This window comes from Lepeophtheirus salmonis, chromosome 6, assembly GCF_016086655.4.
Source record: "Lepeophtheirus salmonis chromosome 6, UVic_Lsal_1.4, whole genome shotgun sequence".
Taxonomy (NCBI): Eukaryota; Metazoa; Arthropoda; class Copepoda; order Siphonostomatoida; family Caligidae; genus Lepeophtheirus; species Lepeophtheirus salmonis.
In genome coordinates this window covers 27710136-27736414 of record NC_052136.2, presented here as the reverse complement: position 1 = coordinate 27736414, position 26279 = coordinate 27710136, and the positions used below count along the sequence as shown (strand labels likewise).

At 32.4% G+C, this 26279-nt stretch overlaps 1 protein-coding gene across 1 annotated transcript in view; it reads left to right on the top strand.

Moving 5' to 3' along the window:
- Positions 1 to 26279, top strand: part of LOC121119544 (uncharacterized) — a 74102-nt gene that overhangs the window by 31694 nt on the left and 16129 nt on the right. The window contains exon 3 of the mRNA XM_040714242.2: positions 20878 to 20926. Coding sequence (XP_040570176.1) covers positions 20878 to 20926 — 49 coding nt within the window. The remainder of the gene's footprint in view (positions 1 to 20877; positions 20927 to 26279) is intronic.

Here is a 26279-nt window from a genome sequence, read left to right as displayed (position 1 = left end):
CGATAATCCTATCCATTAGTAACAAAGGAGTGGATTAAGGAGAAACAAATAAAAGTCATGGAGGAGTTCCCTAGCCAGTCTTCTGACCTTAATCCCCTAGAAAATTGTACACAATTTTATATGCTAGACGATGATCCGGGCTCTACTTCTCGAGCTTTGCATTTCAAAATAAAGATCTCAAACCATTATAGTAAAAGATGTTATCGATGTTGTCCATGTTATCGACGAAAATAAGTTACTTCTTCCGGACATGAGTCCGGATCAGATACAATATCTCTGAAATCTTCTTCCCCGTTCTCAACTCGATATTCAGTCTATTTCGGGCAATTTCCAACATTTCCGGTTCGGAGGTCACGAACATATAAACCCGTTGAATATAACAGATTCCAAAATATGAACCATTACTCAAATTGCTCAAAAGTTGCTTCTCTTGACAACTTGTTATCCATCCCATAGTTCAATGTTGTCTTCTCCGCTGTAATAGGGTAGTCGAATTCTCATTTGGATCATGTACACAAAGAGACTGGATCCTCTCATTCCTATTTTCAACTTTCCTCCCTATTGAATCCTGCTTCTCCTGGAGATTCTGAATGAGGTACATTAACTCTTTCACTTGCGTCTTGGTAGCTATCTTTTTTTTTCTTCACTTATGCCTGCGCCATGTATCCTAGCCATGTGATTGGATAATATACTAATTTCATCTGCTGTATTTTTAAGAACCCAAATGAAATGTGCAATAACAAATATTCCTGCTTTTAATTGGGAATAAACAGAATAGTTAACTTCTCAGGCAATTTAGTCGGAACTTTGACGTCTGAAGGACCACTATTTACCCTTTTACAATTTGTCTTCGCAGCATTCTTGGACTTCATTTGTGGTATGGACAGGGAAAGTCTCCATGATCTTAGGCATCCAGGTATAACAAAATTCGAACAGGACAATATCAGCTGAACAATAATGAATGAAAATGTTTGGGATTCCTCATCATACCTCAGAAAAAATCATAGAAAAAGTGTGTAAAAAATAAATCGACACTTGTCATTTATATATTTGTGATGTGCTTAATTTATGAGATAAGGGTAAAAACAACCCTGAAAAACACGAAGACAGGTGTCCATTTGACTCCATTATCATTTCATATTGTTGATAAATAATATACGTATGTGTTCACGCGAAGCATGGATGTCATTTATTCATTACGAAAGGGGATTCAATAGATATCTTCATGATATTGATTAGAATGAACTTGATATTATGTTATATTAAATTATATTTTCAATAAAAAGAGGTAACAAAGTTAGCACACGCAAGTATTTTTTGCATATTAACAAGGCTGTGCCCAGTTCAAGTTCAGGAGCTCTATCGGTCCCGGTGTTTTCATTTCAACGGTTTCGGTCTCAGGTCAGTTTTATCGGTTTTGGTTCCAGTCTTAAGTGTTCAGATTTTAATGGACTAAATACCAAAGGAATCTTAATAGGTTAAAATGAAATATTAGCATTTATGTGTAGTTGGAAATCGAAATGACGGATGCAGATGTTATGAATATTGTTGTGCCGGTCTTAATTTATTTGGTACGTTCCTAGGATCGGTCCTTGATTTTTTTTTTTAAAAGATCTCGTTGGCGTATTAAGCCAAATAAGAATTGCCAGAAATCTATTAAGAGCATCATTCCACATATCTTGCTCAAAGTACTCCTGTTAATATTATATTTGGCAATATAATAATAACATATTATATTTCTACTTAATTATATAATATATTAGCGGTAGTACGGTGCATTGACCGGAGTAATTAGTAAAACTACTCCCTTAATAAATCATTGGCGTTACTCTCTGTTTACCATGAATACACTCATGTGTAGTTACTCCATACCAAGATGTTCTCAGAATTAACCTAGATAAAGTGAAGTTAATTAACTTTTAGCCATTAATTATTTAAACAGCGTTATTTTAGCTTTAACTTAACTAGTTATTTTTTTATTTATCAAAATTAACTTTAAACTTAACTAGTTAATTTTTTAAATCTTACTTGCAAACTTTACTTGCATTTTTTGTTCTTGCTTTATGGATGAAAGTCCCACAAGACTTTTCAATCCATTGCTTAGCTTAAACGGTATCAAGAAGCAGTGTTAAATTGAATCCCAAATTTATTTTTGATCCATTGTTTTGGAAATAACGAAAGTAGCGTCATACTTAGTACAATTACTCACAAACTAGAGAGCAGATTGTTTTGAAATTTTGACAGCTGTCTTTTGAAAGTTGGTACTAACTGAAAAGTGAAGTAAAAAAATATAAAAATAGTGTTATCTATATTTGAAGCACATAACTTTAAAGGCTATGTGTTAAGTCTCTAGAGCGTTCTCTGTTACCAACTTAAATACATGCAAGACCTGGATTATTAACTAATTATGCCTACTGGAATTTAAAATTAATCAAACCTTAGGCTTGATTTATATCTTCCTTATTGTTTAATTATTAGAGTAAATAAATCAGCTAATTGTAGAAACATATGCTAAAGTCTAGACAACACTATTTGACCCTTTTTTTATATACGTATATTTGTTTATGTTAACATATTGTAGCTTGAGATATGTATGTTAGGCCGATTTGATTTTTAACTTGTCTCGAATTTCGATTACGACCAGTGCGGAAAAGTTTGCATATGAAAAAAAAATTACCTATGTAAAATTGCATTGGCCTACGAGGTCATCTGTTGGTCGCACATCTCGATGAAATTATCTAAAAGGCTAAAGCTCTTTACTTATTAAAATTTATATACTATAAGACATTTTTAGCTGTCTACTATAATATAATATTATAGTTGTATTTTTTTTCAAAAACGCAGACATATATATACTTTTAGTTAAAATAAAAGGTTTATAATTATGTGTTACGTACCTAAAGCAGGAATGGGTAAGTTAACTTATCTTTTTTACTAGTTAAGTTAGAGTAAATTATTATTTTATTTGTTTATAACTAGTTGAGTTAAAGAACACTGAGAAAATATCCTATTTATATATTTGATATAGAATGACCCAGTTGAAAAGTTTTATAAAACAAATAGTGTCGACACAGTGTTTAACTAAATTATTGGAGAACTAACTGTACTTAAAAGCTGTTTTAGTATTTCAACTAAGCATAAAAAAATAAATTTAGCTATAACTTATTATCTTAATCAAGTTTAGTTCAAATTAAGATAGGACAGTTTAAAAAAATTTACAAGTTAAGTTAAAAGTTATTTTGGATCAATTAAAAATTAATTAGTTAAGGGGAAGTTAAAATAACGCTGTTTAAATAATTAACTAGTTAAGTTAAAAGTTGATTAACTTAACATATCTCAGTAAAGTTGCATAAACTAGCCCAACTCTGTTTTATTCCGTTCAGACCAGATCCCTTGTGCCTGGAGGTTAAGTTTGTTTTGTTTTTTCGCAAATAAGTTAATTTTTTTTCATAAAACAAGATCGATTACCTATTATTGTAATAACGGAAATGGGGAGAACGCATATTAAATACAAATACAAAAAGGGAAATAGGAAGAGGATTAGTGAGTTAGAAATGTTCTATGGAACAATTTTTTTTTGGAAAAATTGACGATCCATGTATTCATATCCATATTTTTACATTTTTCGAAAGGAAAGATCAGGATTTTCTATTGTAATTCTCCCTTATTGATCATTAGGTAGTTGTAGAAAGAAAGTCAATTAATCTATTTTATAGGTAAAAATAATCTCTATCATCATTAATTTATGCAAAATAAGGATTAATAAGATATTTTATTCCTTATTGACGAAACAAATAACTTTAGTGTCCTTTCCAACTTTGAACAAGATATGCTACCTACAGAGGACTTTGTAGGACAATGCAATTTTACGTAGGATATTTTCATACCATATGACAACTTATCGTAATCGAAATTCGAAAAAAAAGTTGAAAAACAAACCCCCCTAATGTATATGTTTGTAACTTATATATAAGAAGAATGTTGTGGGCGGGTCATGTTTGAGAAGATTGACATTTAAAAAGAAAACGATTTGTAGTTGTTAGTCAAATGAATTCCCCCCACAAATTTTCCCCCTTCCTTGTTTAAAGTTCAATACACATTGTACACAGGAGTGTGTTTCTGCCATCAATATCTTGCTTTTGTATATTATACATATACGGGTTTTTATTATATTTTGAGTTTGAGTGTGGTGTTTTTAGTTCCCACCCTGTAGACAAGTGCATTGATTTGCAATTGGGTTAAAAAAGATATTTTTCTTCATGTGTGTTGTTTGTATAAATAGTTTTCATGTGATGTCAGCCATCTTGGGAAAGGCATACAGAATAAGCTTTTTTGAAGAAAAATAAGCTCGGACAGAAGGCTTATCTAAGAAAATTATAGTACATATATTTTGCCATCCCCCCCCCCCTCAATAATTTTTCAATATTTAGCCTTAATAATAGGTGCGCAAGAGTCGAATTGTAGGCAAGACAAGAAAATTTAGAATAACATGAATAAAGCAAATTTAGTGTGTGTAGCCATAGCTCAGCGCGTCATCTTATTAAAAAAAAAAAGTACATATATTTTGAAAGTGGCACGGTAACAGAAAGACTCGTTTTTAATAACGAGCGTGTGTAATCAAAGCTCAGCCCATTATATTATTACAAAGCAAGCATATGAGCATTGTACTGGGCCTTCTTGTCAACACCAATCTGTTGGTGATATGGGTTTGAGGGTTCTCTGTGTGGAAAATTTACTTTTATGCGATTGTCCATCTTCTAGTGGTCGTATTGTATATAATTTTAATGAAATAATGTGAAATTTTTCTACTTCTTAGTCTTGCTGTAATTGTTACCATGGACTTACACTACCTCTATTTACACCCATTTAAAAATAGGGAACACCTGGTATTTTAACACATTTATTTGTATATATTATAATCAGGCACCAAGATGATGTATACATTTATTTCATATACCAGTGTATTATATTGATTGGGGATGTTCTGTCAGAGGAAATTTAGAACTCTCTGTCATTGTAGAAGTAGCTATGTATTTCAAGCACCTGTTGCTGTTGTAATTTTTTTTAAAGAAACGAGAAATGTTACTGCAGCGAGATTCAAGGCTTACAGGTCATGCTCCAACAAAGTTTGCCAGGCTGACGAGAATGACTCGCAAGACCATTTACATTGTTAAGAAGTAGCTAGACCACAACGAGACCATAGAGAGGAAAGGGGGCTCCAGAAAATAACCATCTTTAATGGGGATGCCCTCAAGAACGCCCCTGATCTAGTTCCCAGAAAGTGACAGGCTACCTGAACCCATTTACATCAACGTTTTTAAGGTCAAACTGCTACCCTGGATCCAGGCAAATTTCCACGACGGTAAATTTGTCTTTCAGCAAGATTGCACACATATTACAAAAATGATTCATAACTTCTTGACTAACACCATCACTTTCCAGGACAAGATAAGGTGGCCATCATACATTCGGATGTCAATCCTTTGACTTTTATTTTTTATCACACATCCAGAGGAGGGTTTGTAGCGTCTACAACCTGAACATTGAAGCCATGAAGGACTCTGTCGACGAGGAGTGGTCTGCCATGGACATGAACTTCATTCGGAATACTTGCAACGCTTGTCGCCATCTGTGAGACCAATGGCAGTGAATAGAATAAATCAATCTGACATTAGCTATGTAACATAAAATGATTTCTAAGGATGTTAAATTTATGATCAAAGAATTGCAGGTTATTTTCTTTTTAATTTCCGAACGTGTAAGTTTCAAGTTTCCACCCGGTATAGTCAAGTATCAATATCTATAGAGGAAACAAGATTGAACTATGACGTAATCCCATTTCCTATTTTTAGCCCCCTCTTCGCAAATTGTTTATTCCCTCCGCTCTATGTATTTTTTAAAACCTCAATTATATGTCACTTAATTGTAAATTAGAGTTGAGACCCACCGGTTCGAAACCGATATTTTTTGTTCAGTTCGGTGTAATATGATTTTTTTCTAAACTGACAGAGGGATATAGAGTGGGGACCCTTAACTTACTCTAGCACTTAATTACGTTTTTATCCACCTTTTCATTAATGACAAGAATTTATTACATAAGGAAATTACAAGTGAAAAAAATAAACAAGTGTTTTTTAATCCCATGTCTCTAAGTGTAAAAATGTCCAAGCAACAACAAAGAAGGGAACATGTGTGCAGTCTCTTTCGCGCCGTTATCAGTGCCTAGAAGGTTGCAGAGACCGCACTGTCTACATCAAGAAGTTCATACAGCCCTATACAACTAAGAAGATCGCTTACTTCTGCAGTTACAATATGGCGAACTTCTTGCTTGCCTCTATTTGACCCTTCTACAGCACTGATATCAACCACCGGTACAGTTTATAACTTTTTTCTAAAAATGTCTCTTTCCAAATTTTTATTCGATGTGAGCTTAATAGTATGATAAAAATATGGATAATTTTCCCAATCTTAATGTGGTGCTAAGAAATTTCATTCCCATAAATTAATTCCCTGTCTTTTCGTTCCCAGTAAATTCAGTCCCTGTAAAATCCATTCCCCGACATTTGATTCACACCTTACAAATGGATATTTAGTGACGTAATATTGTTTGAATCCAAAGGTGAACTTAAAGTAAGTGAGTGTAAATGATCCTGCAGAAGGGTGCGAGGGGCACGATCAAATTTGTATTTGAGAAGAGAAAAAGTATGATGCAATTGATGTGAGGGAGTATTGGTAATGATAGACGATCGCAGGGAAGAGTAATGACGTCATTTACTTCTACTTCCCTAAGTCTGAACAATATCCACGGATCGGGAATCCATTCCTACTCACAATTAAAGACTTAGGAGGGTGTCATTTCTAATCCATTAATACTTCATATCGGTGTCCCATCCATCACAAATCATCAGTCATCTCCAGTGCTAAATGCCCAGGCATCCCTACAAATATAAAAACAACTAACTGGTTTTGACCGTATGCTGTTATTAAATATTAAAGTGGGAATGAAATATCCGGGGATGAATTTTACAGGGAAGGAAATTAATAGGAATTATATATCATATATCTTATTTGGCTTAATAAACCATCGACACTTATAGGGAAAATTCCAAGGAGTAATAGTCGAAGACCAGTCACAAGGAGTTCTCTCCTCAAGAATGAAAGAATAATAATAATAAAAGGCTGGGAAAATAATAATAACGTGGTGACTGATGAGCCAGGGATTACTATAGTTTCTGGAGGGTTCACCAACAAAAACTATGGACGATGATACATGGTAAACGATTTCAATATTTCATTAATACGACTAAATCGTTGTTTCTCAGATCAAAAATATAAATATGATGTATATCAGGAAGCCATATTTACAGTTCAAACGGTATAAACGCTCCATGTTATATGCTAAATAACTCGAGATCAACATTGACTTCATTGCTTTGTCTTAATTCAAAAATGCCTTCATTTGGTTAAGAGGTGCATATATACAGACACACCTAGCTTTATTAAAATATGTAGTAGCTCCCTCTTATAGTTATATATATAATGCATTTGGTATCAAAGGGTTGCTGTTGTACCATTTGCAACACATAGCCTCAGCGATTGTGGGTAGGGCAAATCCTGCAGCATGCAAGGGTGACATCTAACCTTGTATCAAACATTGTGGACCCGATTTCCTCCTCTAACTAATCCGTGGTGCATCGTCAAGGGCTCCACGTCCTTATCAAGGTCATTAAGAAATGTCTCCTTTGAAAATAAGTTTGTGGCAAAAATCCTAGATCCAAATATAGTGGAGAAACTCGCTGCACTCCAAAAAAATCGCCTTGGGTTCTGTTGTTCTGAAAAATTTAGGAATCTTTGTTTTTTTGGTGATTGAGTTGTACACACAATAAACTTCATATGACATCATTATACCGATGTTCTCAATTTGAAACAAAACTGCCGTCATCTACATTCATATGAAATAGTTATCCAATGTATGTAGGTTAATGAGACTGCCCCAAGATTGTCACTAATTTTGTGTAGCTCATCCAGACAAAATTTAGTTTTTGAATTTTTTGTAAAAAATTCCAAAAACTAAGTCCCCCCTTGATCTCCAAGCGGTTTAGGGTTTCCAGATCGAAACTTAACACTATGTTCCCTACAACTCGGATTACAAAATATCCTTTTATTTTTTTAAAAGAGATAGATTATAGAATACAATTTCAAACTCCTTTTTTTAAAAAGTGTGTGATGTAATTTGAACTTCTTACTGTTGTTGTTTCCAAGCATCAAATATATTGGGATTCCCTCCATTTCTTCATACAAAGAGAGAGATAATGTGTAGAAAAACATCATCAGAGTCACTAAGTAGTGACTCATCCTCACCTAGTAAGAAGTACTTTTCTCATAATTGAGTCTGGATTACTCATGTGTTCTTTGGCTGTATTGCAAAGTACATTTGAAGTAGCAAAAATTCATCGTCACAATGAAATTATTTTATTTTATTTGAATGGGGCCATATTGGAGGCGAATGACGTCACATATATAATGCCGATTCCAATTCTGAAATAATAGTGAAAAAATAACATTTTGCTATAAATATCAGCCCAGTGAGTCTCTCCCAAGGCGAATTTTCCCAAGGGGAGTATTCCCACCTTAAACTTTCCTAAGGCAAATTTTGCTAGGGCGAGCTTTCCTAGATCCCTTAACAAAACTTATTCCTCTAAAATAACAATATATGTACCGACTGCATGTATTTACGTCTAGTTTGTACTCAATTTCTTTCTTCTCATTTTTAGAGCATTTTTTATCATGAAGGATTTTATTAGGATATTTTATAAAATTACAAGATTTAAGTAGCAAATTCAGAGGGTCGTTTTATATATCTTGACATATATATATAGTATTTTTTTCCTACAACTTAAAAAAGTAATAAATAGTTAGGTACTTCTAAATAATGATAAATGAGAATCGAAATCGAAAATTAAACATTATTTTCTCGAAAAACACCTGATTCCGATCCCATCGCTAATCTAAACTCAGTAATTTCAATGCATAGCCTATAATTAACTTATATTAAAAGTATATGTGATATTATACTGTAGTTATCATAATAATAGGCAAAGTAAAAAGCTCTGAGCTTTTTCCCGCCTTATTTTGACAATAAAGTTAACATATTTAGGATTATCCGATTTCAATAGTTCCAAACGGTTTTCTGGCAAATCTTTAGTTCCTGGGCAAGTGACCGCCTGCTCCGTCTTTTCACCTTGATGGTAGTGATACTTTTGAATCTATTGAATTTTCTCCTTTTTTTTAAACTTCCATTTTGGAACGCTGTAACATACAACTGGCTTCACCAGACAATAAAATCTTTTTATGTGTACGCTTAACCTTTAAACATACATTAAGCTTTTTTTTATGCAATGAATTTATCGTGAGATAAAGCTCACTTTAGACATCTAGCAAACAACGCTCAGAACTTTTTACTTGACTTAAAATGAAGTAAAAACATTATTTGGACATTACTACATTTAAAATAGCATTAGTGCATAGAAAATATTGTAATTATATTTAAATTCATATATATGTTTATTTTATTAGTCAATTTTGAACCAAAGATAGGTAATAATGCATACTTTAGAGGACGGCCTATTAAATAATAAAAGTGCCCACCAAACAGTTATTAAAAGTAGTTTTTATTTACAAACTACTCAACTCTACCTATCAGAGTTCAAAGTGTTAATTTCTATCCCCACTGAAACATTGTATCACGCAATCCTTCCTTTGAGATATAAAAAAAGTATAAAATAATTATTCAATCAGTGTAAATAATTTTTTACTTCTTAAAAATAACTAATTCCATCAATACCAACCAGACAGATCAGAACACTCATCAGGAGAAGGAACTTGAAACATCAACAGTGGACAATGAAATACACTCTAGAATTTATGTTATTGATGTAACGCCGTGAAGAAACTCTTCTGATTTTATTACAATTAATGCTAGACCACGATATTTGACATTTATTTACTCATTATGTACATACATGCCTATTATATTGTAAGTGTCTTTTGCCAAACTACACTATCATTAAATGCAGGGAAAGAATTTGTTTAAATGCAAATTTATACAGCATTATTTTCATCATTAGGTTCAGTATTAACTTCATTATTAAGGAAGAAAATATTACTATTCACATTTCCCCATTTCTTTTAAAAGTCAGGCCTACTACTCCTCATTACTCATTAGATAAGTATGTATGCGTTTAATTCATACTGAGTGCAAGCTAAAAATGTACACCGCTATTATTTTATTCATGAATGCTGTATACATTTGTTTATTTAATCCTCAGTGTTACTCTGCGTTTTTCATTAGGACACTCACACGTAACTTCATATCAAGCATAATAATAAGAGCTTGAGGGAGGAAAAACAACAACTAAACTGATGAGTACTTAAGTCTGTAGTGTGCTCCCTAACAAAGACGATGCTACATATAAAATTACATACTTGCGATAATTAATTCATGTTTACGGGGTCAATCGATTCCATTTTTTCTCAAATTGTTGCAGATTTAAACGAGCTGTTTAACACAAAATAAATCAGGTGCCTAAGTAACCGTGTTTCCCTAAGAATGCACGCCAAAGTAGGGATATAGATAGTTAGCGCACCCTGTATATAAAAAAATATGTTATTACATCATACTTGGTGTTAATGTAGACAAAACTAAAAAATATTTTTTTAGAGGTATGACGAATCTTAATCCAAAATTTTCATAAATAATAATTAACTATGCAGTTGTTATTGTTTAAGTTTCCAGATTTATCCACGCATTATTTTTGAGATGCAAGAATCCGATGTCAAAGTGTGCGACATTAAACATTTTGTATATTTATTCATTTCGTTTAGCAAATATGCTTTCAACATGGCATGTCTTTTCGTTGATTATACAATTTGTGACGTCAGTTAAAAGCTACATTTTTATCCCGTATCTCTCTCCACATTCCTTTGACACTGTTTCTCATATATACATACATTTATGAATATCAAATTATAATCTAATCTGTGTTACTGAAATTCACACATCATAAAATATGAATTTTTGTGATAATAATCAAAGAATTTCTTCTTATACTCGTAGTTCTTCATTTATCTTTGTTTTTTATCATTGATGTACTGTACATAGCAGTGTTGTTGCGAGTTCGAACCGCTTTGCAAACCGGTTAACTGAGAAAAGTGCATGAGCTGTTGAAAAAATATGTAAAAGAACTGGATCTTCAAATGGAACCGGCTGCACATGACTATGGATTCTTACTGACCAACTAATAAAAAGTTATGTGTCCTCATTAATTTAGTATAACGGATCTTAAACTTGTTGGAGGTACTGAAGCCCAACAGTTTGTGTGGACATTTATCTAATCCTTTTTAATTGGTCAAGTGGAATTGGCAAATTTTGAGTTGGATCTTGGTATCCAAACAAACCCCTGGGTTTCGATCAATCCCAGGCTTAGAACTACTTAAGACTTCTAGTGGGTGTTCTCTAGTGTTATGATGGTCCATATTTTGGTTCGTGATTTATTCCAGTCAGGTCCTATCCAGTACAGTCTAACTCAAATATTTGGTCCTTAAAGAAGGTAGAATTGATCTTTTGTGACGTTATAGAGGGTGTTTAACCTTTATCTTCTTTCATTTTCTCTATTATATAATAGATAGAATTACACAAGCATAACCTAGTGAGAATATACGAGGGTGGTCTGATAAGTTTCCGACCTAACAAAGATACAAAACATTTTTTCTGAACTTTTTATTTTTCAACATAGTCTCCTTGTAACTGTAGACATTTCACAAAGGGATGCTCTCATCTCTGTAACCCGTTCAAATAGTACTCTGCTTTTTTCTCTTCAAAATAGTTGTTACCTAAGGTGATTGCTTTTTCATTTGACAAAATCTTTGCAGTCTACTGTTTGGACTGTAGTTTTGTTTTGGACGTATAATGGTGTATCCAAATTTCAGCTACAGTAATTAATCGGTGCCAAAACTCGCATTTATTCTGTCTAAACTGCGCCAACAGAGTGATACTCGATTTTGTACACTTTCACAAAAGCATTCACATTAACTTACCCAAACGACGTTGGCATAACAAATGCGTGTCCAAATGGATGAAAATTTGGTAAGTGAGGTCGGTTACTTTTCAGATCCCCTCGTAATATGTTCGTTTTATATCGCATTTTAATGAAAATAAATAATTTTTGGAAGATATGTGCAACGTTCTTAATATAGATCTTATTTGCCCTAATAAACCATCGACATTTTTAGTAAATATTCCTAGAATCGACAGTTAAGGACCAATCCTAGAACTGACAGTCCTAAAGACAAATAGGACTGGTTTTAAGAATAGAAAGATCCGAATAAATAAGTACCGACACAACAGAAGTGTTTTCCTTCAGGAAAACAAGTATTGAAGTTAAAAGAAGTGGCGGCCCTAGGCGAAATAGATAATTTACCTTCTTGAAATGAGATTAGTCACTTAATTTACGAATATTTTTACACCCCTCTCTGAAGAGCGCCTAAGTCATCCAAAACAATATGGCCTGTCCTGTCTCTACTCATACTTGGTTTTACATGAATACTATTTTGATAGAAAATAAGGAAGAATCGGATCACTGGACTAATTGGTAAACCGAGTTGTAACCGGCTCCAAACAATTAAATATTAGATGATGCTCTTTTACGTATAGGAAACTGTTGGAGCTTAGAACACCATAGAGCTCGAAAACGCAATTTCATGGATCCGTAACATCACGAATGTTCACTATACGTTAAGTACACATCTATACAAGTCTATTACTTACTTTTACTTACTATCTTGCAGAGCAAATATTTGCTCACCATAATTGCATTGATGTTTTTTTTCCTTATCAATGCACAAATGCATTGATGGGCAATTGGGTTAAATAAGAGATTTTTTCTTCAATTGTGTTGTCTATTTAGAGAGTTTGCATGTGACGTAGGCATTTTTATTGATGTCATCCATCTTGAGAGAGGCATAAATAGTGAGATCTATTTGTAAATCGTGTGTATTTAGGGCATGTTAAGAAAATAAACCGAAAATAAATATCTTAACCCTGACAATTTGAAGAATGTTTTGTAGGAGAGCAGTTTAGCTTTCAATCTGTTTTATTAGATCCAATACAATCAGCTGTGGCGAGGGTGAGAAGAAAACGACATAAGCAAGAATTACTCTGACACCGATCCTCAATTCTACTCAGTGTCCGACAAGGACTTACTAAAATATAACTCCGCAGCAAATCCTCAGGGTTACTCTTGGCCTTTTATGAGCACACGTAAATGTTCGATCCGGTTTCTCATATATCAGATATAGGTTTATATGTATTAAAGAGCGAACCTCACTCCTTCGGATTTAATTAATAATTGTAGCAACTATTAGTGAGTCAATGTTCAAGTTCGTAAATAACCCGAGTAGACTTCATATTTAATGTAGTCTGCTTGATTAATATTACAGAAACTTAATTAAATGATGCTGTAGCTTCGTGGGGAAATTTCTAATCAATTAATATTTCTAATGAGATTTTTATTTATTCTTTGAAGAGATAGTATACATACATAAACAACGGTTTTTATAACGAATCCATCGATATTTAAAAAAATAATACATTTCTAGACTTTACGTTCTGGTCCCGCTGCTTCTCATTGTCCTACCTTTTCAGATTTTTTGACTTACCCCGATTTTTAATGATCTGGTGTCGCGCCGATTTGATTTAATAGAGCGTTCCCACTGACGTCACACATGAGGACGGATGTTTTTAGCTTTTAAAATTAGTATAGGTATATCCTCCTTTTCGGTGGCAATGCCTATTCATTGTGACGTCAATTGAAAAGGATCTATGGTGTGTTTTCACTGACGTGATAAATTACATCATAATTGAAGGGGGTGCCATCTTGAAGGCTCATAGTCCGGATATTTTTATTAGATAAACTCTATATGAAACTTAATTAAATGACCTTTAGAAAATTAAAAGACTCTGTAGTACACATATATGGCAGTGACCATACTACCAACTACAAATTAACGGACCAGCTAAAAAACACACCGGATTTACATGTATGATCAGAAGTTAGTAAAATCTTATTTGTTCAATCAATTAACGTTCAAAAGACAAAAAGGTGCAAGAAAAGAAGAAAATCCATAGCTGACAATACAAAAGATATAAGTTGTTGATGATTAAAAATGCAATGGGGATTAGCGAACGGCTTTTACGTCCGATTCTGATCAACGTTCAACTTTGGGATCGCTAATACAAATACTTTTTACATATATTAGTATATATTTCTGGCAATCACCACTTAATATATTGTATAGTTAGCATTCCATTCATTATTAACAATTTCCATCATACTGAGCCACCTCAGCAAAAACTACATTATGTCTACTATAGGATATACAATGCGTAACGGCTCGTTAACGGAATTAATCATACTTAAGCTTTATATATATAGTATTAGATATGGGACTTCCCTTCTACAAACAATTCCTCCCTTTGAATATAAGTGTTGTTTTTTTCTAAATACTAAATATTATTTGAAATGAGAAATAGTAAAAGGAATGTTTACTATGTTTACCGGGTGTTTCGTGGAAATTAGGACAGTTTTCATTCATACAATCAATAACATACATAGTGGAATCCAAAGCTTGCAGTAGTATTTAATTGTTATTTTATCCCTTTTACTCAAAATTACAAGGTTTCATTACGGAGCCAAACGATAGCTGCCACAAAAATTAACATTTTTTGAATCAACCCATGTCTTTAAGTGTAAAATATCGAAAACTAATTCGTTAACTATTTATTTGTCGAGGGGATTTGCATCAGGGCTTTATGGGGGCCAAAAGTTTCAAAAAAAGAGTTCAAAATAACTCACAAGACTCATTCAAAACTCATTCATGAGAGTTTTGCAACGAAGGAGATATGTTTATTTCATTGTTGGTGTCAAAAGTGGCCTCTCACCCCTCACAGGACTTTTTACATCCACTTTTTTGATAGCTCTCTAGAGAGTCTGGTGTGAAACCCCGATATCTTTTGCATGGGCACTCACGACTTTGCCTGAGCTGTTTTTTTTAACTCATCCGGGACCAATTTGGTCTTTTTGACGGGACCTTCTTCCTCTCCAACGTTTTGGACTTTTTGACACCGTAGAAGGTGGTCCTGGAGACGCCCACGTGCTTGGAGTGTGCGAACGGATATTCATCGATTACGTTGAACTGCCATTTTCTCGACTTGTATGTAAGAGCTCAGGTTTGTTTGGTTTTGTTTAGTAACTAATTTTTAATACTTTAATGTATCGAAGATTGAATTAATTTCAATCACTCAACCTACATTAACTATTGAATTAGTTAGGGTTCAGATTTCAATGGGCCACCACCCACCCGTTAATTATCAATGAAAGAAAAGAAAAAAAATGTGACGTAAAAATCATACCCCTTTTGCATGCTGATATCATTGCTCAATCATTAGTGCATCTTATCGTCTCTATGGTAAGGATTGTTCCATAAGACGATTCCTCCAATTCGGACCCGTCCTTAAAGTGTAATGACGGTATGTCGTAACTTTGTAGTTAGTTACATCCCTAACAATAATTATTTCGTCTTCTAGAGGGCACTTATAAATTTGGGACACTACGAGGGTAATTATAAGTGATGGATCGATACAAATCTCTACATTGAACCCTCATATTATTCGATAAACGAATTATAGCCATGACATTCCTATTTTAAAGGATTATTATTCTGTTATTATGATTATCCTATAAGGTCCTTGCTGAATATAATTCCTTCAATCAATCACCGGACATATCAAGAAACGTTTATTACGTACAAGAAATCTACGTCAAGGGCAATGCCATGATTATCTTTCTCTCGTAAAGATTTCCAGACTCTAATGTTGCGTGTTGTATCACTCCGTCATTTTTGGATTTTTAGAGAAAATAAAATTATATTATTACAATGTGATATCATCATAAAAGGTATATTTGTAGACACAAGTCATAAAAACCACTCAAGACACTCACACGGATTTGTTAAATAATAATAACAATTATTATTTCCGAATAATACAATAGGATAAAGGCATAAAATAAGCTATGCGTGTTTGTATCTTATCACTACATGATATGTATACTAGTGCTGAAATCCGGTCCAATACCGTTTTTATATTCGGTCAAAATTCATTTTTTTTACCAGTATGTGAGTTAAAATCGTGGACTTAAAATCAATCTGGACTACTTTAGGGGGAATATTTTTAAATACTAGGTTGCGTCATTAAAAGTAGGGACTATTCTTGTTAATAATCAATCAAGCAATGAAAACTTTTAAAAATCTATAGTTGTCAGTTTGGAGACGAAAAATCTTAAGGTGTCTGATTTGCTCCCCGACAAAAAGAGTGTCCAAAAGACCATGAAGGCCGTAGAGTGCTCATAAACTCTTGTTTACAAAATTAAAAGCATGGTGGCTTAAAGTCAGAGCCTTGAGAGGTCCTCAGGCAGTGGTAGACTTCGGAAAAACGTGATCATGTAAGACGTGGACGCTGCGATCGCCAAAAGCCCGGCCAAGTAGATGATACAGCATGCCAAGGCTCTCAAGTTCAGTGATTGGACTTTGAGGAGGTATGTGAAAGATTTACGAAAAACCTCTTAATTACTACGACATCGGCAACTGTTTTCAAAAGCAACCAAGTGTAAAGGGAGACCAGAAATTGTTGACTAGGTTAAAGTATAATGGGTCTCTTTGGTCACACTCCTCTTCAGACTGTTTCCCCTCGACTATGCCATTTGGGGCGTAGTCGAGATGAGAGTCTGTGCTACTCCTTTCCGAAATTTTGATGACTTGAATGCCTCTATTGAGCAGCAGTGGGCAGCTATGTCTAACACCTTGATCAAGAAGGAATTTGACATCTTTAAGCCCAGGTTTGGGGCCATGATAGTAGACAAATGATATAATTTGAAAAATAAAAAGATAAATCAATATTGGAGTCTATGATAAAGTTTCAAGGTTATAGTTCTTTTCATTTTTGGTAAATTTTACCACATTTTGTTCGTTATCAAAATGTCCAAGTTTGTACTTCAGACGCTATAAAATAATTTCGATTGATATTTTCTATGGCTTCCTATGATTCCGGCGCCACTGATGGACCGTTGCTTTCTTAACTTAAAAAATAAAAATAAAATCACTTTTTATATTTTTTTAAAATTCAGTTTTTTATTGGAAAAATAATTTTGGCTTTTTAATTATGTTTTCTTTAAAATAGAGTTTGTTATTTTACTTAGAGAATTACTTGAATACCAAACCTTTTTATTGTCTTTTTTAATAATTTCTCTATAAAAAATGTATTCTTATTCTATATAATTTTATTGATAAAATTCATCTAGGGCATTGTCTCGAACTCTCACCAAAAATTTACCCATCTAAAGACTGACTGGGAGTCACTTAAAAATAATGCTAACAACTCAGTATGAATGCCACCATAAAACATTTAATTAAGATATTGTATTTCATAATTTTGTTTTTGATCAATTTCTATCAAAAACTAATTGATACATATGAATTTTTGACGACAATGTTATATAATATTTAACATATTTATTTGCCAATTGCAATTTTGTGTCTCCCTTTGTCAATATAATATTACAGATAGTTAAATGAATGGAAGTGTATACAAAAAAAATATATATTTTATAGTACACAACGTACAAGTCGTTCGTTGTCTGTATTTAGTTCTCATATCCGTTTATCACAAGTATATTGTAAATTGAGTGACAATCTCAACAAAGACACACTAACTGAAGCAGATAATGAATAAGTTTTGCACCACCTTCCATGCTTTACTTCATTTTAAGCTGAATGAAGTCAAATCAACAGAAATACTGTAGTTATGAAAGATCAATGTATTCAATATATATATATATACAGTATAATTATTAGTGAACTAGACCTCCACCTGCGGCAATGACAACCTCCATGCGGGGCGGGAAGGCCGTTCATAAATTTGAAATTGTGAAAGCAGTAGATGTTGTTAGTTTACTCGGAGCTGCTTGTGTCATGACCGGTGCTGATCAATGTTGCAATCTCCAACCTTTTTGTCTACATCTTTGTTCAGAAGGGAGCAATATTTCTTTGCAATATCTTGTTTGAAAGATACTGATAATAGCTTTTCATTAATGTGTTCATCTCTCTGATCGGAATTCTTAAAAAGCATGTGCAAGTCCTATTCACTACTTGGTAAGTAAAAAATACAACATTACTATTTCATAATCTTGTATTGATATTTATCCCATTGCTTCGATTACAGCTAATCTCATCAATCGTTGTGACTAGAGATAGAACGGGTCTTCCACCCGGATTTGAAGTACCTGTTATGGTATAATCCGATAGTATTGTATTATCCGATAGATCTGAGATACGAACCGGCTTTGGGTACTCGAACTTTGACGGTTCTTAAAAAATAGTCTGTAGTATTGCTTAATAAAAATAAGACGGGTCAGGGATACAGATCTGAAGTACTCTGGTACGGTATGGGTAAACTTGTATTAGCCGAAATTCGATCAGGCTTCGAGTACTTCGAACTTAACTGATATTAAAAGTGATCTGTAGATTTTTTGGATATTAAAAAGCTTATAGTATTGCACAACTCTGGTTAAATATATATATATATATATATAATATATATTCAGCATTTCTAATCGGTATAAATGTAACCTTCACCCGGATTCTATTTTATTTAAATCCGAACATCGGATAAAATGCTTATTAAGTTCGAGTATTTACATCTAAAGATCCGAACCGGCATCGATTCGATAAAATGTAGATCCGTCCAGTCGATACCTATGCTCCAATGCTTTAGAGTCTTAAATCTTCAAAATATTGAATCGATTCTTGGCCAGGGGCGTTAGAAGTTGGGGGAGGGGTATTAAATCAATAATTGAAATTTTATAAAATGAAAGAGTTCTAGGGCTTCAATTTTAGTCATGCCATCAAAAAAGCTCTCCTCCCAAACATTCTAAAAATTGTCAGTATTAATTTTTCGTATTTTAGCAGACCGACATGTCATATTTTGAACAACTCTAAACGTGATCACTTATTTAAAAAAAGTATGTAGTGTAAATTTGAACAGGCAATTAATAATTGTATTCTTAAACGTAGTATGTGAGATTTTTATACTTTTAAAAATCGGGAAAGCATTGCCAATATGAAGAAGTAGTCATTTTACCTTCGTACATACATTGTACAAAGCTTAAAGTTGTCAGTGGCTTTCTAAAAAAATAAAAATAATAAAAGATTTTTCTTATTTTACATTTTTTTTAAAGTATAGAAAGAGAAACAGTTACAACAATAAAATAACAAATTCCTTCCTTCACTTCCTAACGTATAAACTAAAGCTATCGATTTCATGTTCCATATAGCAGAAACAAGGTATCATGTGCCTCGGAGTAAGAGAAGCAAGCAGGAAGAAGAGATAGAAAAAAAGCTTATCTTTCTTCCAATTTATATATTTATTTAATTATTTTTATTATTAAGTATAAAATAATAATTGTAAGGGGATTTGTTGTGGCATTCGCATTGTTTATGTCGGCCATTTAAGGCTCTGCTAAACAACAGAGTTTTAATAGAATAAAAACCATTAGTATTAGGGGGACAATAGTGAGCTTGTGCTCTGTATTTGGATGTCAAAATATAACGCTCAGCTAAAAGGAATTGAAGCCTTACTCTCTATCAAATCTATCCTTCTAACGTGTAGATATATTTAGGAATAGACATATGGATGAGCGGGAGAAGAGAACTGGAGCGAGTCATATAGGTAGTGATGAAAATTATGTGTGTTTTGGGCATGTACAAAAAAACAACAACAAAGATCAAAATGGTAACCCTGGCAATTTGAAGAATCTTTCGCAGAGATAACGTTTCTACGAGCAGCTGTGAGGAAGAAAAGGAGGTGGAGGGAAAAAGGAAATAAATACGGAGATTTGGAAGAATGACTCCAATGTTGATCCTCAATTCTACTCTGAGTCAAATAAGGACTTACAATTTTAATTCCACAGAAAATTTAAGGTTTTTCTTTCTCCTTTATTATCACACAAATTGTTTGATCAGGTTTTGATTATAATTGAATTGAAAGATGACTTACATTTTACTCTTTTGAAAACCTAATTGAACATTCGTGTGTCATAATAATAATATCTGCACAAACTGTGCAATTGTTTTGAGCTCTTGATCACGTTTATTTTGTGTTCAATTTGTGTCTTCTCAGTTTTCGAGCATTTTTTATCATAAATTATTTTATTACAATGTATATAGAATAATTAGATTCGAGTAACAATTGGTCACATGGTTGTTTTTAGATATTGACGAATATATTTAATAATTTATTTTTTGCATAACTAAGAAAAGTAATCAATGAGAATCGGAATCGTAAATTAAACATTATTTTCCCGATGCCAGATCCGATTAATCGTTCCATCACTAGTTTTTTACAATCCATTTTTCTCTTTTCATGACAGCTTTATAGCTCTACTGGAAAACACTCGGCTATTATATCGTGTTTTATTAAATATTTTATGCATTATTTGTACATCAATAGTTATCATGTATGAATTTTTTTTTTTTTTTTTTTTACAAAACGAAAATACTTATGATTTACAATCCTACTTATATTCAACAATAGTTTGCCATTCTCCCCCGTCCACTCTACTTATTATTTCAAAATGAAGAACACTTATTATTATGTAGTTATAATCATGTTTTTCTGTTTCATTTTTGGAACAAATGCTTTATTTTTGGATACTAGGATATTTAATTACTATAATTTATTTCCCCCTTTTCTTTTTATTATTCTAGGTTTGAAGCCGCATGTGTTCATGAAGGGCAACTTCATGCCTTGACTGAGGTAAGATGATGATTATGATAATAGTCTTTTATTAGTACATATTATTTTTAATTCCTTTTGCTCCGTCCCCCTAAATGATGTAAGATGCACCTTGGCCATATTATAAACACTCCATATTAACATATGTGTGGCGATAACATAAAATTAAGCTTGGATTTTTTAAAGACTCAAATACAGCATAAAACCACTGAAAAACTGTCTTAATAAGTTATTAATATGATTGATAGTTGTTTAAATTTTTACATGAATATATTAAATACAAGTTGAGTCAATTTGACTGTGCGGTATTTGAACTTTATATCCAATTTTGATATCATCAATATAATCAATATCGGTTGGTGAGGCATGTTCTTAAACAGCTAATCCCTTTCTTTTTTTCGTTATTCTTGCAACGTGAATACAAATAATTGCCAGTCATAAAGTCTCAGTATCTTTTATGAGCAGTTTTACCAAATAACCGATTTTTATGAGGTTCAATTAACATTAAAAACCGCGACTCCTAAAGACTTGATCACTTTTTTGAATTAATGTAAATTATAGTACTCATATCAACGGATACGTTTATCATACTGTCGCAATATTCAGAAAAAGTAACACAACTTGCGTTAATGTTATCGCCACACATATATGTAATGTCAACACAAAAATAATCTTGAATAAAAATCAAGAAAAGTAGATACTTTGTTCATTGCTTATCCTATATATCAGAATTAGGGTGCCTCAGACCACCTTCCCCACTCCCCAAAGTAAAAAATATTGTTTTGGCGGTATGATAAAAATGTTCTACTTATAATAAAAACACACTGTATGAAATATTTTTATATTCGAATAAATTATACGGGGCCCACATTAAGCATTTTGAAATGAGAATATTATAGTATATAGTTACTAATATAGAAATATGGCTTTAATGGCTTAAGAGAGCCAAGATTAGTAACTATGTATTTCTTACTATCTAAAATTAAAACAACACACTTTCAAGGAAGTGCAAGTTAACCATATACTATAAAATTCTCATTTCAAAATGCTTAATGTGGCAACAGTAAAATTTATTCGAATATCAAAATATTTCTTACCCTGTGTTTTTATTTTAGGTAAAACATTTTTATTATACTGCATGATAATATTTCTTACTTGGGGGGAAGGGGTCTAATGCATCCTAATCAGAGTGCATGTATTTTTTAAAGTATAGGTCAAAGGTAAAATTTGAAATGAATGAAAAAATTTAAAAATGTCAAAAGATAGTGTTGTTTTGTTGAAAAACAAACAAACATCATTAAATGAAAACTATTTTACTCTGTCTATTTATTACAAGAATAAGGCCAGAATATAATTTTCTTTAAAAAAAAGGTATATTAAAAAGATAAACAAAGAAATTTGATTTTATTCAAAAAAAAAAAATATTCAATGAAGACTTTTTATAAAAGAGGGTAGAATAAATGAAGAAAGTATTATCATCTAATAAAAAGGTCAATTAAAAAACCCATCAAACAAATAGTCTTTCTACAAAAACAAAATGACTACATTTAATTAAAAAAAAATAGAGAATTTATGTAAAAAAGGTCACAAAATAATAGGAAAATGATTGGCCTTTTATAATAAAAATGTCAATTAAAAAAATTGAATTTTTAATAAAATTTTTGTATATTTTTATTATAAAAATGGGTCAATGAAAATGCAAACAACTGGTTTTAAAAAAAAGGCCAGAATATTATTCAGAAAGTATTGGATCTTTTCTTTTAATAAAGGTGAATTAAAATCACTTAAAAGAATTTGTCTTTTTTATTTAATAAAAAAGACCACTTTATTCCTTGAAAGTGCAGACCATTTATAAAAAAAGCCATAATATAATGATAAAAAAGATTCAACTTTTTTAAAACAAGGTCAATTTAAAACAGAAATAAAGAAATTTAGATTTCTCTATAAAAAATAAATTCATTCAATAAAAATGCAGACCATTTATATATATAAAAAAGACCCCCACTATTATAAAAAAAAATATATGCAGAATTTAAAAATGATTAATCATAGTGGTCTAGACTACTACTGAAATATCATTTCAAATCGGTATAGAACTTAAGACCGAACCGAAAAACAAATTTGGTTTTGGACCGAGTCTCAACACTATTCAATAACTACAATAAGTGAGCACTCTTTCACTTTTTAAGTTATGAATCTTATGGTTTTTGATATAGTACAGATTGAACTGTTGTTTGCTGCTCTTGAGGAGCAGGTAGAAGAAGAAAAGAACTGCCTATAAAATGTGTACAAACAATGAATGAATGGCTCTTTTCTTAGTTCTCATTTTCTTTCTCTCAGGAAAATGCTCCAATATGTACCTACATTAGACTGTTCCGAAATTGCAGCCACAGTATAATATGAAATGTACGCCAATATTTCGTCGTTCAGTGTCGTCTCAATTTAATTTAATTTATATAAATATATAATATTTCTGAGATGTGAATATGGACTAACATGTCCCTCACCAAATCAATAAACTAAGGGGCAAATCGAAGATCATTATGCGATCAATGTTTCTACAAAGTAGTTGTATACGTCAAAATTAGGGGTGTTCAGTATACTTGAGTATTACAAGTGATGAAAATCCAGTGTAGAATGGACATATTAAAAAAACAAACAAACAGAAAATCAACATGGTAACGCGGACAATTTGAATAGTGTTTTGGAGGAGAGAAAGAATACGGCTCATGACGCTTCATTAGATCAGCTACAATCAGCTGGGAGAAAGAAGGATGGAGTAAAGGATATACACGAGGACATTTGTAAGTCCAACAAGGACTTACAATGATAACTTCGCAGCAAATCCTTTTTATAGGAGCGTACATGAATGTTCAATCAGGTTTTGAATATAAATGAAAGGATGTTCACTACTCAGGAATTAAATAAACTGCTATGGAAAAGAAAATAACTTCTTCAGACTACCAATTCCAAAAAACGGGCCAGCTAAAAAAATTCAACTCAGCAATTTTCTTGTTATATATCACACACTGAGCTACACATGCTCGTTGCTACATTGTTATTTCTGAGATCCAGTTGTCACGTAGCCCTCAGATATTAAGAGCACACTCAAAAGTGAGGCTTCAATAGACAAACACATCATAATATAGATAAATATTATCGAAAATGAGTTAAACCTTTAATTTGATTTTAAAATTTAATAATCGATCGACATATATATAGTAAATATGAAGGGTTCAAGGATGTGTTTAAATCTAATGCGTCAACTTAAAAACAAGCTTAAAGAAAAATCAAGAAATGGATAAGATTGGAATTGTTTTACTTCATACATATATACATCCCAATATTTCATTCACATATTTGAGTCAATTATAGGCTTTCTTTTCTAATTTGTGGGATAAGTGAAGATACCCAATAATTTTAGCTTTAATTTAGAACCTTTATTTGATTTAAGAGACTAATATTGGCCCCAATACGGCCCTTTGAAAAGAAATATGTCAATTTTCTATTCTTTTATATTTTGACTATTTAATTTTGCGGCACACCCAAAGGGTTTGTAAGAATAATTTATTGATATAAATTGGCAATATTCTTTGAAGAGTACAAATATATTCCTTCCTCAATTTTGAAAATAATTATTCTAGCTAGCTTTAGTGTTGACGGTCCACACATGTTGTCCTTACGTCTTATAATACTCAAATCGTTAACCCGAATGAAAGATTTACTTTTTAGACGTACCATTTGGGTCAACAATTGACCCAAATAATGAGAAAATGCTGGCCTCTATGTCAAATTCTATTGTGACTGCAATTCCGTCTCAGTCTAACCTACATGAGATTTACGTATAAATTGCCTATCTATTGTTTGGTGTAGAAATAAGAAATATTTTAAGCAAGAGAAATGAATCGTGGAATGATGAATCCTCTCTTGTAAAGTTGTCATGTGAAGTTTTCATAAAGTAATTTTGTAGTAGAGAATGTTCGTATCTTTTAACTCTTTCCTTTGATAAGGGATTATTTATGTTACAATTACATGTGTAGTTAGTATCAAATAGCTTAGTCTATCTTGCAACCTTTCCTTCTACAAAAAGAAAGAGAGAAAATGTTCCAAAATCAGTCCGTAGAAATTAGGCAAATATATATTTCCGATGACTTTTTGTACTATTTTTCCTTTCCCACCATCATTATTAGTGTTGTGTCGGTCCTTATTTATTCGGTCCAGTACAGCCTTGATCCGTCCTTACGACTGTCAGTCCTTGAGTCGGTCTATATTTATTGTGGTTAGTACAGTCTTAGTCCTAAACTTTCGGTCCTTGGAATTTATCCTACAAATGTCGATGTATCAAGAACATTACACATATCTTACAATATAATAAGAGCATATTATATTTGCACTTAGTTATATAATTTGGTGCTAGGTAATTTTGTCTTTAACTATTTTGCCTCAGGACATTGAAGCTTCATTTATTTATATGTTAAGGCGAAATATCCGTAAGGAAAAATTTCCTAAGGTTAAATGGTTTAAGGAAAAATGTCTTGAGGTAAAAATTCCAGGGCACCATATAGTTTTTTCTTTTATTGAACGGAATGATTTAAAGAAAAGGAAAAATACCCTTAATGACGTGACTATTGATTTTTTTTTTTTTTTTTTTTTTTTTTTTTTTGGAATACCGGCAAATTAGAATGGACTACTTGTGATACAAAATATGAGATCAATCATAAAGATCTTACATGTTCATCAGCATCTCCTTGAATTTGGTTGATTTTTCACCATATTATCTATGATGAAATTTAGATTTTAATAAAATATTTAGCAGTAAATATAAAAAAATTAATGGATAAAAGTAGAAAATTTCACTTTAACATGTACCAAAAATACCTATTGATTGGACCATTGATTTGCAAATGATGTGTTGTCCAACATTACTCACTGTTTACCCTTGATCTATAGGATCGAAATGGAATTGCAGGCCTTCAACAACATCACCAAGAAATTCCAGGACATGTATTAGGTGAAGAATGGGATTCCTACTTTCAAAAAAATCCATAAAGGGTCTCCTGTCCTGAACGTCTTGCTACTTCTATGTCTAGGGGGATGGGGCTTGTAAAGGCACAACTGTGCCACCTTATCCACAAAAGTGTTGAGTCCCTCAATGCTGCCATCAAGCACGTAGATAATAAGTTCGCTTCTGCTGACATCATCAAAGCCTGCTGAACATTCCGTGGGAGAATTGATAAAATCCAAAAATTCATGCATTTGTCTAGGATCTTGATGAGGTCAAAGTTTGTTCCAATGGTAGTGCACACTCCCATACACTTAATGTGTGATCGTAACTAATTGTTAATTTCGTATTGTTTCGTCACAGTTCGTCTCC